The sequence below is a fragment of the Bombus impatiens genome, unplaced genomic scaffold (genome assembly GCF_000188095.3).
Source record: "Bombus impatiens unplaced genomic scaffold, BIMP_2.2 scf_0377, whole genome shotgun sequence".
Classification (NCBI taxonomy): Eukaryota; Metazoa; Arthropoda; class Insecta; order Hymenoptera; family Apidae; genus Bombus; species Bombus impatiens.
This window is the reverse complement of record NT_176796.1, coordinates 1,362,364-1,378,871: the sequence shown is the minus strand read 5'-3', so window position 1 is coordinate 1,378,871 and position 16,508 is coordinate 1,362,364. Positions and strand designations below refer to the sequence as shown.

At 36.6% G+C, this 16,508-nt stretch overlaps 4 protein-coding genes across 8 annotated transcripts in view; 1 reads left to right on the top strand and 3 right to left on the bottom strand.

Moving 5' to 3' along the window:
- LOC100744898 overlaps positions 1-5,588 on the bottom strand; it is a 9,732-nt gene extending 4,144 nt beyond the window's left edge. For 2 of the 4 annotated variants that reach the window (XM_033320930.1, XM_003489808.4), the window contains exons 1-2: positions 5,278-5,588; positions 2,488-2,665 (exon numbers count right to left, since the gene is read on the bottom strand). The gene's annotated coding sequence lies outside the window, so the exon portion shown is untranslated. Of the gene's footprint in view, positions 1-2,487; positions 2,666-2,738; positions 2,954-3,937; positions 4,089-5,277 lie in introns of those variants that run through there. The other 2 variants (XM_033320931.1, XM_033320932.1) reach the window with 2 other exon arrangements.
- A 364-nt stretch (positions 5,589-5,952) lies between these two features.
- On the bottom strand, positions 5,953-7,160 carry LOC100744775 (histone H2A). Its single transcript, XM_033320933.1, has one exon. It carries the CDS (start codon positions 7,103-7,105, stop codon positions 6,731-6,733), a length of 375 nt encoding a protein of 124 aa, XP_033176824.1. The 5' UTR covers positions 7,106-7,160; the 3' UTR covers positions 5,953-6,730.
- A 3,707-nt stretch (positions 7,161-10,867) lies between these two features.
- Positions 10,868-11,523, bottom strand: LOC100744659 (histone H4). The gene has a single exon (XM_003489806.4). The coding sequence runs from the start codon at positions 11,460-11,462 to the stop codon at positions 11,151-11,153; it is 312 nt and encodes a 103-aa protein (XP_003489854.1). The 5' UTR covers positions 11,463-11,523; the 3' UTR covers positions 10,868-11,150.
- A 1,825-nt stretch (positions 11,524-13,348) lies between these two features.
- Positions 13,349-15,615, top strand: LOC100744540 (histone H3). 2 transcript variants are annotated; one of them, XM_033320899.1, is made up of 2 exons: positions 13,349-13,569; positions 15,306-15,615. In XM_033320899.1, the coding sequence occupies exons 1-2, from the start codon at positions 13,417-13,419 to the stop codon at positions 15,561-15,563; spliced, it is 411 nt and encodes a 136-aa protein (XP_033176790.1). In that variant the 5' UTR covers positions 13,349-13,416; the 3' UTR covers positions 15,564-15,615. The 2 variants fall into 2 exon arrangements, with proteins under 2 accessions (XP_033176790.1, XP_003489853.1); XM_003489805.4 differs by lacking the exon at positions 13,349-13,569 and having other exon boundaries at positions 15,085-15,615.
- Positions 15,616-16,508: the final 893 nt, after the last annotated feature.

Here is a 16,508-nt window from a genome sequence, read left to right as displayed (position 1 = left end):
TTTGAAAGTTCGAATATTTGGAGATTTTGTAATTTTCAAATTCGAAAACTTCGAAGAATATTGCACTTGAAACATTCTTCAGAGGTTTGGAAGCTTGAAAATTTGAAAGTTTGAAAATTCGAATATTTGGAGATTTTGTAATTTTCAAATTCGAAAAATTGGAAGAATATTGAACTTGAAACATTCTTCAGAAGTAAATAGATAAGAGTAATACTAGTATTAATATGTTCCATCCTGCGAGAAGTAAAATTTGTATTTTATAGAAAAATAAATCGTATTAACGAACGACGATGGTTACTGATGATGAAAATGCCAGCAATGAAATATTGACTTTGGACAAGGCAAACGATTTACAGTTTCTGATAAAGACAACCGGCGAAGAAGTAATTACTAGAGGGATAATGGCCCAAACACGTCTCATGTAAAGGGTACGGTCGATCTTTTCGTAACTGCTTGATTAATGACGTACGTGAGGGTACTTAATTGTAGCTATAAGAATTTTTTCTTCCACGTGGCTACGGCTCGAATGTTTCCTTTCAATAAATACTATTGATAGTTAAAAATAATATTTCACATTTAGTAGGCCATTCGTTACGCTACAACCCGTACGTTGCGAACGAACTAAAATGTTTCAAGAAATAAGAAAAAAGAAATAAACATAAGGACCTCGATCGTTGTTAGACACATGGATTGTCCGATTTAATGAGATACACATATCGATTCGTGACAGTGACCGTACACGCTCGCGTATCACGAAATCAGCAACGAACTGACACGCGCTAATCATTCAATCTCCAATCGATAGCAAATGCCATTTATGACGAATAAAAAAATAATTCGTTCTCAAAGTTCATGAAAAAAGAAAGAAAGAAACCGAATGACTAACAAGATAAATGGTGAACGTTCAATGACACACATACACACTACCGTTTACATAATAATCTCGTTAATGAAAGGAAAATTAAAGGACATTCGGGGAAAAATATCAACGCTCGAGAAAATCCAGGTAAAGGTATTGGTTCGATTATCCTATCTATGTAACGTGTTCTCGTTTTTCAAAATGTATCGAAACCCTTAAGTTATTGAGAAAGTTCGTAGCGAAATTTATTATTTAGTAAAATTCATGATAAAATAATCTTCTTCCAATTCTATTAGAATCTGTCACACGACACATTGGTTGTGAAAAACGTTATGAACTGTCCGAACAACCTTTCCTTTCGCGTTTGCCTAAGAATTTTATGTCCTTTACCTTTTAATTACAGATATACAGCTACGAAATAAGCAGTGAATGTCTTAAGTCGAATAGAGAAAGACAAAGATGTGGTAAAAAGATAATAAAATTATTAGTTCAGCTTTCTCGAACGTTTCAAAATGATAATTTCAACTAAGAATGGTCAGCACGTGCCTCTGGAGCTGCTCGGTTCTCACGTAGGCCAGATGTTTATGTATAAAAATGCTGGCTGTGCACACGAGACGAACGTATAAACCAGCTCAGTGACGTAAGAATCAACGACGCTACTGTTACCGGATTCGAAAACTGGTGGATCTCTCGAAATTTTCGTGTTGCTCGCACTTTGCGAAACGTCGTTCCCGTTATATCGGCTTTACATGTCTGGTATACTCGTTCTACACGCGACAGCTATGGCGAAATCTTGGCAACGGCAACGAAAGAATCATGACAGGAGAAGAACTGAACGGACGATCGAATCGTGTTTAAATGTTGATTCAAATAAACAGAAATAACGGTGTTTCGATAGACAGTGCTTTATAATTCATTCCCAATCAATCGTGCGTATACTTGACAATTCCAAGGTGCATCTTAATCGTCGTATAAAAAGGGAATGATAAATTATACGGTACGAATAATGGTCCTAATAATCTGTATACCTAAATAAAGAAGTAGATAGCTAATTAGAGCGCTTTAAATTAAGATACATAATAGAGTATTAACTTTACGACTAATTTTGATTTGATCGAACAATGGAACAACGGAAAATAGATACGTTTGTTCTCAACCGCGACCATTTATTCCATGGTCATTGTCCCAAGTATCATATCTTTGTGCAGATATCTATTAGGGGACTATAAATTCTTTTCTTTTTTCAATCTACAATCTCTCGTTGTATGCTCGAAATTACAATCATAAAGCTAACTCTGTACTTTCATAGAATTATCAAAGACTATCGTAACTCTTGCCATGCTTTGAATTTTCGAGCACAATAATGCATTTTTCAACAGTCTTCTGCAATTCAATCGTCGACTTACCGAACCGTTAAACCGTAGGAAATTTTAACATTGAAACTCACAGGGGATTAAAGAGGTACGATCTCTAAGAATCGACGATTCAATTTGTCAAATAGACTCGATCGGAATGTAACACATTCTTCTGACCAACAATATCGGGAAATTCGGTAGCAATACGATGAAGATCAGCACCAAGGGCGACAGCAGCAGCAGAATACTGGCGTACACCACCAACCACCATACCGTCGATATTCCAAGAACTGGTTCCAACATCGTGAGTCCGAATTGGCGATGTCAGGCACGCAGAAATTCTGAAGCATCTGTGGTTCGTTGAGGTAATTCCATTCCACGAAGACAATACGTATTTGGAATCATAATCGGTCGATATTCCTCCATGTATGATCGATTAATCGAAGAACTCCTAAAAAAAAGAAAATCGTTAGTCATGAATTCAATCGCAGGTTCTTATAACATTACGTAGCTTATATTCTCACATATACTCCGATATTTTCTTCCCGATTGCGTAAGAATAAACAGCATATAAAACGTAAACGTTAGATAGTGTTCCTTCCGCGTTATGCATATGCTATGAAACAAACACTTTGAAATCCACGGATTTAGGTTAATCATAATCGAAACCTGCAGCGAATTTCAAGGTTTTTGAAAACTTAATATAGAAAATAAAAGGTAGGAAATTTTCGAAAATCTTACTGCCACTATTATCAGACATGATTATCGCGATTTTATTGATAACATTTCAAAGGAATCTGAAAATTTCGTTAAAATAATACCGTAAAGTTATGAAACTAACTGATATATAAATATATAATGCATAATTAATTAATAAATAGCTAATAATTAATAATAATAATAATAATAATAATTAATAAATAACTAATTCGAATTTTGTAATTGTAACGCGAAAGACGGTCTATATACTATATACTATACGTTCTAACGATTAGGATGATATTCTAATTTTTCTTCCTAGCATACTATCGTTTAAGCGCCTATTTCAAGGATACACTTCTTTATCCGTTGCATCATGACGACGACGACGAGTTTTACCGAAGAGGCGAGCCAGTCTTCCGTACGATATACGGAACAATGGACGCTAGATTGCGCAGTAAACCGTTGACAATAAAATGTTACGAACCAATCGTATCGGTTATTTTTCTGCGCGGTTATCGAACCGTGGTGTTTGAGAAATGGAAGAATGGTGTTCGTAGTTGCATTTAAGCCTTTCCGCGCGATCGAGCTAGTTTATAGATGGTCGTCGATTACGCAACCGAAGTTCGTAACTGTTGTGTAATTCTTTCATTGTGATACCTCGAATTTCATGCATAGTGTTAATGAAACATAGAAAGCGAAGACTTTAGAGCGGAACATTACTTACGATATATCCAATTATTTTTGTTGAAGATGGAAAGTTTATTTATTAAAAAATTTTTTGAATAGTCATCGACTCTGGAGACTCTGGAAAAGCCATCTCGAGCTTTAAACTTTTTTATAAATTTATTGTAATAAATATCTATAAAATTTCTTTTATGTCAGATACTCTTCGAAATAATATCATTTTCATTCTAAATTGAATAATTTTTCCATTGCAGCCTATTATTATTCGTTCCTTGTTTCATCCATGCAAATAAAAGAAATCGAAAATTGATTTAATAACAATATATAATAAAATTACTAAATCGCATTGTTTCAAATATCGAGAAGTATATTCAACTCGAAAATCATCATTCATAGTCTATGGAACATGCGCGCGTCGACATGCTCGTCCTTGTATGGCTAAGTATACGCGCGTTTTGATAGAGAGACCGGTTGGGCAAGCCACGGCGATCAAGTCAGACGGTGTAAAAAAGCTTCGAAAAGAGACAGGAGACGAGAGCACGAACGAACGATAAAAATCTATGCCGGTATCCAAAGGTAACGCATACACGACGTGCAAGCGAGTTCGCTATCTTGGGGCGCTCGTGCGCGCGACCGTACCGCGGAAAGTGAAATTTTCGCTATTGCGTAATACTAACATAATACTATTATCCGGTGTAGATCGTGAGGTACGTGGTTACGGACTGTACCGCCATTAACGAAGATACGATTAACCTCGTTGAGATATTGTAATTTAATACCGAAACAACTCTGACTTCGTTTTCTGTTTATCAGAAATATTTCTACGATATTTTTATGATTTTCTGTGTCTCGAATAATTATGAAATGATTTATCGAATCGGTATATAAATTATGCGACGTACTGTTAGATAATTTATTTAATTAATTTCAATTTAAGTAGTTAACTTATTATGTACATAACTGATTAGTCAAAAACTTATCGAACGAAATAGCTTTCAAATCAAAGACCGAAAACCAATCTATGTTCAAGGTCTTTCACAATTTGCGCAACATAATGTTGCAATCGATACTTATTCGCTAGGTCGATAAGGTACAATTTGAATGTTTACATGCTATTTTAACGTGTTCAAATTCTGCACTATTAGGAAACAAGAGATTCGATCGTTGGTTAATTCGGGTTGGTTATTGGTTTATATCAATTACAGCAACAGTATGGATACGGTACACGAACGACTTTCAGATTTTCGATCTCTTCTCCGATATCGTGGTGTCCTTGCCTCGTAAAAAGTCCACGGAGCACATGTATATCGAACGAAATGCATTTACCTCGTGCGTTGAACGTTCCTTGAGGAACCTCGTAAACAAATAAAAATGGCCCCCATCGAATTTTTCTCTCTGAATAACCTTTATAAAACGTTTCCACAGTCTGACTATCGTATATCAAAAAAGAATTTAAACTCCGCGCCAAATTCCAACAAGAATTCAGCACAGAGCACAACTTTAATCCTTCGGAATATTTGATCTTTCACTGTCAAATGCTAACAATCGCAAACTGTTAAACGATCGTTAAATACGTGTGTAAATACGTCCTAAATATACAAGAATTCCAAAGAGCAAGATGTCTACCACGCTAAAAAGAACATCAACAAAGATTCATGCACATCGATCGTTCCTTACCATTTCTCGATCCAGTACGATCCGCGTCACAGAAAATCGCCACCGACCGCCACACGAGGATCCGATCAACGATATTCCAACGGTCCACAACGTGTCACCACGAATCTCGATCGCGATCTCCACGAATGCGCGACAGAATTGATGCGCAGAATCGTTTCTCGTATGCGTTCAGTCGCTTTCCGCGGACTGAGAGCACGCTAGGCTCCCATGCTTCGATGTCCCGGGTACTTTCCCTTTCTTTCGGCGCTTTGAAACCGACGTACACGAGTATAGTTGAGTCACCTGGTAACGCTTCGTCTGCATGAGATAGACGCGGTTTGCCGAGGCCCCTCCGCCTTCGAACGTTCACGCGCCGATCGTCCACCATTCTCGATGGCATTGACAACTTCCAACCGTCGACCTCGTCTTTTTTGTCTCACGGACACTACACCAGAGAGAGATTTACTCGAGCAGAATGGAAATATTGCGTCGGGTCAGTGGAGGGATTGAACAACCTTCAAATTTCGTTCCTTTCTATTGTTTGTATATGTTCTCGCAAAGGGACTTGCTTATTTTTAATTCTAATCTTTGATCTTTTATCAATATCTTTGAAAGTTAGTTCTATTCAATTATTAAATATTAATTTATTTTTCAGCGATGAAGAAGAGTAAAAAGGCGAAAGAAATATTCAAGTCAAACTTTGTTATTTACTTGATTTCTACTATATTTTCAAGTTTCCTTTCTTCTTCTTATTAGTCAAATCGTTTAGATCGAAGAATCGTAACTAACCACAATTCAGGCTTTGCAGTAGATCGCACGAAAAATAATGCACATAGAATGTGATATTCGAAATTTTGTTAGTATTACATTTTATTCGATAAGTGAACATGTATACTTTAACTGCGTATTATTCGCCGAATAAAGTTCAATGATCTTACACAAAGGAGGTCTTTCAGAGATTATTTTCTTAAGATCTGTTTAGCTCGCCGTAAGCTCTCACGATACACTAGCGCCGTATAGTAAGATTGAATCGAAGCTTTAATCCGCGGTTTTGCTTATCCTTTGAGTAGACGCTATTTTATCGGAGTACTATCGATTTGTCATGCTATTGTAGACATTCGTAAAGAAACGGTAGGATGGGAGAGGTAATGTATGTGTTCAGGACGCGTATATGTCGCAAAATCATGAAATGTTCTTAAATTAATTTCAGATTATTGAAACTAATAATTCTTTATAGTATTCGATATTATATACCTAACCTCTTCTATACTCTATTGCACTCCATGTCAGCATATCAACCATATTGTTCAAATATTACGTAAATTGAGCGATATGATGATAGTTTACTCGAACAGAATCTACGATTTTAAAATGATTAATCTGAATAGTTTAGTTCGAGACTGTTCCTTGTAAGAACGATTGTTGGTCCTGAAAAGGACCGATTTGTAAGTTTTAAGTAGTGGGAAAAAGCAGCTTATGCCTTTTTCTCAGTTTTCTTAGGTAACAGTACCGCTTGGATATTTGGCAAAACACCACCTTGGGCGATAGTGACTCCAGACAAGAGTTTGTTCAATTCTTCGTCATTCCTGATGGCAAGTTGTAAGTGTCTTGGAATAATCCTTGTCTTCTTGTTGTCTCTGGCTGCGTTACCAGCCAATTCCAAAACTTCAGCAGCCAAATATTCCATGACGGCCGCCAAGTAAACAGGTGCACCAGCACCAACGCGTTCTGCGTAATTTCCTTTGCGAAGCAGTCTATGAATACGACCAACGGGGAACTGCAATCCTGCTCTATTCGAACGAGACTTCGCCTTTCCCTTGATTTTGCCACCTTTTCCACGTCCAGACATCTTTTCTCTCAAAGATTGTTTACACGAAAAAACGAAAACAGCGAAGAGTTCTCTTCCACACTTGGATAGAAAATGATGTCGAGCGTCGGAACAGCAGCGCCTTTATACCAGTCAAACGTGGCCAGCAGCGCACCAATCACGAGCCACGCTGCGCTTCTCGTTCTCTGATTGGTGCGCTGCTGGTACTCAACCTATGCGTTTACTTGTCCTAAATCATATTATCATTGTTAACAAAAATATAACAATTATAAATTGAATAAAAAGTATTGGTTAAAACGTGATTTTGCTTGTTTGTAAACCATGCTTTGATTGTTAATATAAATATAACAATTGTAAATTTAATAAAAAATATTGATTAATACATGATGTTGCTCGTCGTAAATCATGTTTGGATTGTTAATAGAAATATAACAATTGTAAACCTAATAAAAAGCATTATTTGAAACGTAATATTTTAAATAAGAAAAAGTAACAATACATATCACATAATACAGTTTAATAGTAAGAAAAGAATGAAGACGGCTTGTTTAAGCAAACTCCAAGAACTTCAAATTTCCATTAATGTACATTCATGTAACCAAGCGTCGTTTCATTTGACTGATTAGAATATCTTGTCGAGAATTGGAGAATTCTTTGAGTGGCATTATCGTGAGATCCAAAAAGGTCAATCGAGTCTAGGAATGTACAAGGTTTTCAAGTCTTCGTCGTTTTCGGTATTTAAGCAGATGTAAAAACGCAACTGATCTTAACACGCGAGTAAATATCACTAAAATACATTTTATATTACTAAGACAATGTTTTTCTAATTTCTATGAACATAAGATCGTTCTAGGTAATGAGCACGTAATAAGTATGATATAATTCGTGACGTAATAATCTCTGGAATAAGCGGGCACGAATGATTTCGTATTGAATACTATGTAAATCTTTTACTTACTTACAAAAGAAAAATATACGAAATGCAAAAGAAAATGTTAGATGAAAAAGAAGATGATAAAGAAAATCGTTTGCATATGTATGAGAACAACCATGTCACTGCGCCACGCCAGAAAAATTACTGAAAATTCTCAACGCAAGAATTGATTGTAATTTCAACAAATAAATAAAAAAAAAAAATATGTATGAGAAGTGCAATACTTACATAAAATATATGCTACATAACTACGTTGAATAATTTTGTGAATATTTTCGAAAGAATTCTATTATTCTCCAGAAAAATTGTTATTGTAGAATAATTATCATGAATGCTAGAAATAAGTTTACATGTTTTGGTTTGCAGTTTTTTAAATGGATATTTGTAAAAGAATTACTTCCTCATTGAAGCATTAATGACAGTGTTCCAAATTGAAAAATGGGACTGAATATTCTTCTCAAATTTTTGATTAACTTAACGAGATTAACTTAACATTACTGAAAATTCTCAACGCGAGAATTAATTGTAATTTTAACAAATAAATAAAAAAAGAAAAAAAACTTAACGGGTATATAACATTGTATATATTTCCTTAAATATTGGAGTAAAATCGGCTCATAATTTATGTTCATGAAGACACAATGCACTAAATTATATTACATTGCTAATAAGATACACATAAACATATATGTCAGAGAAGCGTCCGTTTGCAAAAATCTCAATTGCCGGAAAAACCCAGGTTTTATAGCGGGTCCTCGGGCTAACTGGACTTGTGCTGTGTACGTGCCTCAACATCAGGTATTCATTGTCCGAAGGAACCATTGCCATATTTTACTGTCAGATACCTCTATGGTATATTTCCTTTAATGAGGGTCATACTATCGCTCCATACCTTTGTTAGATGAAGCGCCCGTCCCGTTGACCGCGGCTACGTTCGACGGCTGATGGTCGCCTTGAGCCCAAGTTTATTATCACTAATCGCCAACAAGTACAATCGGGCAGACTGACGGCAAATTGTTTAGTTACAACTGTAAACTTTAATTACAATCTTACGAATTTTCCCGAAGTTTCAGAGGGAAGCTCTGGTGGCCTTTCGTCTCCGACATATATATGTCGGAGATGGAAAGACAGCGGGATTTCCCGTCCGGAATGTTGGGAAAAACTCCAATACACTAGTCCAGACTTTTACTATAGCCGCCCTTAAGTAATAAAAATAAGAAATAGTCTTAATGTCCCAATCTGATTTTACGACGATGGGTTTGGGCTCGAAGTGACATGGCAGGTCACCGGACGTAGCCACGGTCACGGGAGGGACATGTACCTGACAGAGGTATGAAATGATTATATTGCTCTCCTTAAAACAAAGATTAACCCGAGAAGCGGGGACAGGAGTATATAACGGCAGGCTCTTTTGGATTAAGGGAATTAGAGTTAGTTAGTGAGTGAGTTAGTTTGTTAGTAATTCGTTGGACGAATTGCCGATTTAGTTATCGGGAAGTTACCCGAATCGAGTAGCACGTTGATACTAGTCCTCTCGTGGACCGCGGATTTGTTATCGAACCTGAATTCGTTGTCATTATCATCTCGACCATCCTACTACCATTACTCGTAGCCTCTGGTAGTGTCCACATTCGTACTGATAAATATTGGCTACATTCGCGACGGTAAAGTAAGTAAAGGTTCATCGAACGCCTCAAAATGCCAACCTGCCTCCGACATATATATACTAACTTTCTATTTTTTTTTTTTATTTATTTATTTATTTATTTATTAAAATTACAATCAATTCTCGCGTTGAGAAGCTTTCTATATTTGTCCAGATTTTTATGAATGTTAATTTAAAAACTTTCCTCAGTGATTTCTTGAATGAACCTGTTATTTGTTTCAATACTTGTTTTTATCATAGCTAACAATAACCATCGTAAGAGTACAAAGCTAGCGTGGGATTTGACAAATTCGTCTTATTTTAAAGCTAGAAGTAAAAGGTATCCCCACTGAAAATATACTTAACATCAATCGAGAACTTTTTGCCCGTATATTCAGGTTTTTATCGGTCTTCGAGAAACACAGAACATTTCGTGTGCATAGCAATATTAACCCTTTCGCTACGACAGTGTGCTCCGTCGGAATGACACCGCTGTACGGGCCACTGTGCCACCGGAATAGCGGTACTGAACGGAGCATTGCGACGGAAAGCGTTCATACGTTGCGCGGGGCTCATGGTTAAGTGGTATTCCGCGGACGTCGTCTATAGGCGACGCTCGTACACTCAGGTCGTCACGCGGATGCCGCCTATAGGCGACGTTCGTGGCGGAAGGGTTAAAAATGCATATTTCTCTGTTAAAGTGTATTTTGTATCCCGCTTCCTCTATTAACGGTACATGCATATATATTATTTATAAACTGATATATAAATATTTTTATATTCTATGATTGACAACAGTTCAATAGTGTGTGAGTGAAACAGAAAAGTGATCTCTACACACAGTCTGTAAAGAAAACTTTTAATCTTTCTCAAACGTGAAATAGCGTATATTTTGGGATTGAGAAACTTTTTTTTTATTTGGAAGTAGCTTACAATCAATTCTCATTGGGAATTATAAGTAAATTATTCTGGCGTGGTACTATAACGTGAATAATAAATGATTATTGATGTTTGATTCTAGTTGAATCTAACATTTAAATCCAGAGGGTAATGTCTAGGATTAAAAAATTACGTAATTTTTCGTTTTTAAATAATTTTTAAATTTCAATAAGCTTAGGAAACTATCGACTTGAAAAGTTGGATGTATGGATGTATGTATGTATGTATGTTTTATAGGTTAGGTTTTTTATTACGCATATACAAATCCAAGAAAAATTTTTATTTAATTCGCAACACAAGCATGGATTCCAAAAGATAATTCAATAAAACTATATATATCTCAGAGATACCGCCATTTCAAAAGAGCACTAAAAACTTGTGACACATAAAATGGGCGTACAATATGTAAGGATGAGCGATTGGAAATCCACCAGTGCTTTATCAATTTTCACAGCGAGTTCTTCGAAACAGAAAATTCCATCGTCGTAAATATTGTTGGCCCTGATAAGGGCCGTTTGATTGTGAGGAGGTGAATGCGGCAAGAGAAATTAACCACCAAACCCATAAAGAGTTCTTCCTTGACGTTTTAAGGCGTAGACTACGTCCATAGCCGTCACAGTTTTCCTCTTGGCGTGTTCAGTGTAGGTTACGGCATCTCGGATAACGTTTTCCAAGAACACCTTCAATACACCACGCGTTTCTTCGTATATCAATCCAGAAATACGCTTCACACCGCCACGACGAGCAAGACGACGGATGGCTGGCTTGGTGATACCTTGGATGTTATCACGCAAAACCTTTCTATGACGCTTTGCTCCTCCTTTTCCCAATCCTTTTCCTCCCTTACCACGGCCAGTCATTGCGTAACTAGATCAGTATCAGTGAAACAGCGACCACTAAGTGGATGCTTGATTCTCCTGGCACCGCGCTTTTATACTTACAGTTGCGCATTTCCCCTCCAGTCCGCGCTTGGCCAATCAAAAGCCGGTAGCCGATAGTTGCATCACGTAGAAGTGGGAACTTCCAAGCACGAAACATATTCTATATTTTATCATTACGAAGAATGTGTCGCTGTAAAAAATCATGAGTGAAATGCGTATCCATTTGCGACATCTCATGTTATATGAATTTCGGAAAGGAAGTTCTGTAACAATTGCCACGAAAAACATATGTGCTGTTTACGGAGAAAATGCGCTCCGGGCGTCCTCCTCAGACAGACGAAGATAAAATTCGGGATCTTGTTGAAAAATCACGAAGTTTGACAGTTCAAGAGATGTCAAATGTTCTGAAAATACCTAAGACAACGATTCATACATGTTTAAAAAAATGGGGATGGTGTCAAGGTAGAACGTTTGAGTGCTTAGGCATCCTTAAACGCCTGGTAACTGATGATGAAAAGTGGATACTTTACGAAAACCCTGAACTGGAACGTAGCTGGTCTCAACGAAATCAGCCACCTCAACGCTGTGCAAAACCAGGGTTACATCCACGTAAAGTTCTTTTGTGTGTATGGTGGGATTATAAAGGAATACTCTATTTTGAACTTTTATCTAATGGTGATACCATTAATTCAGACAAATATTGCACTCAGTTAGAAAAATTAAGGAAAGCACTAGCTGAAAAACGACTTGGTTTAGTGAATAGGAAAAACGTTATCTTCCATCACGACAACGCTAGAACGCATGTCGCGAAAAGCGTTACAAAAGAATTGTCTGAATTTAATTATGTTTTACGATTCATTTTTCTTTTTTATGACGTCGATTTTATATAATTTAAAGTACACTGAAATATTTAGAATTTATGATTTTGCTGCAATATTATATTGTAATTAGAATTTGGAGTAAACATTGTACTTCGGTCCCCTACAGAGAACAGAACATCTGCGTCGAACATCTGCTCCACGTTCTTTGTATGCAAAATCCGGTTTTCACTGAATTTAATGGTTACTCTTTCCTAAAAAAATCATCCTTTACTTCTATCCTAACCCTGGTAATATTTTTGTCTCGAAATTAGATTTAATTTTTAACGAAACTTAAAACATTGCTTTATCGTGAATCGCAGAAATGTACCGTGTAAAAGAAGAAATATTCAGGCTTGAAATAATAAATAAAAAGTGAATAGACTGTGACTTCCGTCTGTGATCGTTGATTGTGGATTTTGTATCTTTGAACTAAACGTCATTTTGCATATTAAAACAATTGTTGAATAGCTGGAATGGATTGGAAGGTTACTCTAACTTCATAATCATAAGTTTAGGCATTGAGGTTAAAATGATATTAGTTCTTATTGACTCTTATTACTTAAGGACGTAGAACGCTTCTTGAATATTTTCTATGTGGCTATCCATCTTGTCTGTTACGTTGTCTGTAAGATCTTACTTGGTTATGGCATTTCCGCTCTGTTGTGGGAGAGGGGCTTCTTGAAGGTATGGTTTTTTGGATATAACTATTTTGATTAAGTCACACGATTTCCTTTTGTACTAGGTATTTGTACCAATCTTGTATCGACCCTTAATGGTATTATCTATTCTTAAATATTTTCAAACTTGGACTCATTTGTTGCTAAAATTTCAAATCTATCACAGCCACAACTACATTTGCCTGAATATAAAAGAAATAAAACAGGCAGAAATAGAATAGAAGCTTTGTTGTGTTGACGGTCGCGTAGTTCCCCTTCCAGTGCGACGCTCGACCAATCAAAAGCCGGCAGCCGGTAGTTGCATCACATAAAAGTGGGAACTTCCAAGCGCGGAGCGTATTCTACATTTTGTCATAACGGTGAACGTATCGCTGTATTTTCCGACTGTTTGAAAGAATGGCTCGTACCAAGCAGACTGCTCGTAAATCGACTGGTGGAAAGGCTCCACGTAAGCAATTGGCCACCAAGGCTGCTCGTAAGAGTGCCCCGGCTACCGGTGGAGTGAAGAAGCCTCATCGCTACAGGCCTGGAACTGTCGCTCTTCGTGAAATCCGAAGATACCAAAAGAGCACCGTCGTTGATTGTGGATTTTGTATCTTTGAACTAAACGTCATTTTGCATATTAAAACAATTGCTGAATAGCTGGAATGGATTGGAAGGATACTCCGTAAAATTATTATTCTATTGCTGCCATAAAATACCATCGTTCTCAACGAGAATTGATTGTAAATAGTATACCAAATAAAAAAAAAAAAGAAAAATAAAATACAATCTAAATCTTTATCATGTTTTATTCAAAATTATTGTCGTGAAAGTAGAAAATTTTATATGAATGTTTCCAAACTCCTAATAGATATCTCCCCCTATCTCTCTCATTTATCATATTAGAATTGTGATTAAATTTCTTAAAAAAAGAGATCAATAGTGCGTATTGACGTAATAAATATGTAAATCGGATGGATGATATAGAATGTAATAATATAGTAATAAGTAATTTAAAATTTCTGTTTAAAGATCTAAATTCAGGTAGTACAGATCAATTATGTTTTACGATTCATTTTTCTTTTTTATGACGTCGATTTTATATAATTTAAAGTACACTGAAATATTTAGAATTTATGATTTTGCTGCAATATTATATTGTAATTAGAATTTGGAGTAAACATTGTACTTCGGTCCCCTACAGAGAACAGAACATCTGCGTCGAACATCTGCTCCACGTTCTTTGTATGCAAAATCCGGTTTTCACTGAATTTAATGGTTACTCTTTCCTAAAAAAATCATCCTTTACTTCTATCCTAACCCTGGTAATATTTTTGTCTCGAAATTAGATTTAATTTTTAACGAAACTTAAAACATTGCTTTATCGTCAATCGCAGAAATGTACCGTGTAAAAGAAGAAATATTCAGGCTTGAAATAATAAATAAAAAGTGAATAGACTGTGACTTCCGTCTGTGGTCGTTGATTGTGGATTTTGTATCTTTGAACTAAACGTCATTTTGCATATTAAAACAATTGTTGAATAGCTGGAATGGATTGGAAGGTTACTCTAACTTCATAATCATAAGTTTAGGCATTGAGGTTAAAATGATATTAGTTCTTATTGACTCTTATTACTTAAGGACGTAGAACGCTTCTTGAATATTTTCTATGTGGCTATCCATCTTGTCTGCTACGTTGTCTGTAAGATCTTACTTGGTTATGGCATTTCCGCTCTGTTGTGGGAGAGGGGCTTCTTGAAGGTATGGTTTTTTGGATATAACTATTTTGATTAAGTCACACGATTTCCTTTTGTACTAGGTATTTGTACCAATCTTGTATCGACCCTTAATGGTATTATCTATTCTTAAATATTTTCAAACTTGGACTCATTTGTTGCTAAAATTTCAAATCTATCACAGCCACAACTACATTTGCCTGAATATAAAAGAAATAAAACAGGCAGAAATAGAATAGAAGCTTTGTTGTGTTGACGGTCGCGTAGTTCCCCTTCCAGTGCGACGCTCGACCAATCAAAAGCCGGCAGCCGGTAGTTGCATCACATAAAAGTGGGAACTTCCAAGCGCGGAGCGTATTCTACATTTTGTCATAACGGTGAACGTATCGCTGTATTTTCCGACTGTTTGAAAGAATGGCTCGTACCAAGCAGACTGCTCGTAAATCGACTGGTGGAAAGGCTCCACGTAAGCAATTGGCCACCAAGGCTGCTCGTAAGAGTGCCCCGGCTACCGGTGGAGTGAAGAAGCCTCATCGCTACAGGCCTGGAACTGTCGCTCTTCGTGAAATCCGAAGATACCAAAAGAGCACCGAACTGCTGATCAGGAAGTTACCATTCCAACGTCTGGTTCGTGAGATCGCTCAAGATTTCAAGACCGATCTGAGATTCCAGAGCTCCGCCGTCATGGCTTTGCAAGAAGCTAGCGAAGCTTACCTCGTTGGTCTTTTCGAAGATACCAACCTGTGCGCAATCCATGCTAAACGTGTTACCATTATGCCAAAAGACATTCAGTTGGCCCGCCGTATTCGAGGAGAGAGAGCCTAAACAGCCTATTTTTCTTCTTCTATAAACAATCGGCCCTTTTTAGGGCCAAAATTCTTTTCAATATAGGAACTTTTCCAGGATACTTCCGATTTTCCACTGTACTCGTGAAATTTTTACTACTTTCTCCTTCTCTAAAAGTTTTATATTACTATCATAAAATACCATGTCGGACTTTATTATATTCTATTCATAAGTTATTGTTGTGAAAGTAGAAAATTTCATACGAATTACTCTTAACAGAGCCTCGTCTTATCTTTTCCGTTTACCGCATCAGAAGTGCGATTAGATATTAAGAGAAAAATAATAATCGATTCCGTCCATGGTTGCTATAAGTTTGTTATATAAGTAATATAAAGAGTAATAATGCACTTATATGTGCAGGAGCATTTAGAATTTAGTTCTTTCAATGGAATATTTCACAACTAGAATTTGGAATAGGCATAGTAAGTTAATGCTGAAGTATTCTACTATCAGAATATGAAATATGCACGGTTCCTTATAGAGAACAGAACATCTGCCCATCTGTCCGTCTTTTGTGCACGAAACGTGGCATTCATTGCATCTGTGACACTACTCCTTGAGGGATAATTTATTACTCATCCTAAACTTTCTAAAATTTTTAAAATTACAGTTAGGTTTTAGGTCTTACCCTCTACAAGACCGTAATAAGACCTGTCTGGACCTACGGAATCCAACTATGGGGAACAGCAAGTAACTCCAACATCGAAATACTACAACGCTTCCAATCGAAAACGCTAAGATCCTTAATAGACGCACCTTGGTATGTTATCAACGAAACCATCCATCGCGACCTCAAGATACCCACAATCAAAGAGAAAATAGCAAAATATAGCGATAGATATAGCAAAAGAGTCAACAAACACCGAAACCCCCTAATCACTGGACTACTTGATACGACGGACCAGATTCGCAGGCTGAAGAGGC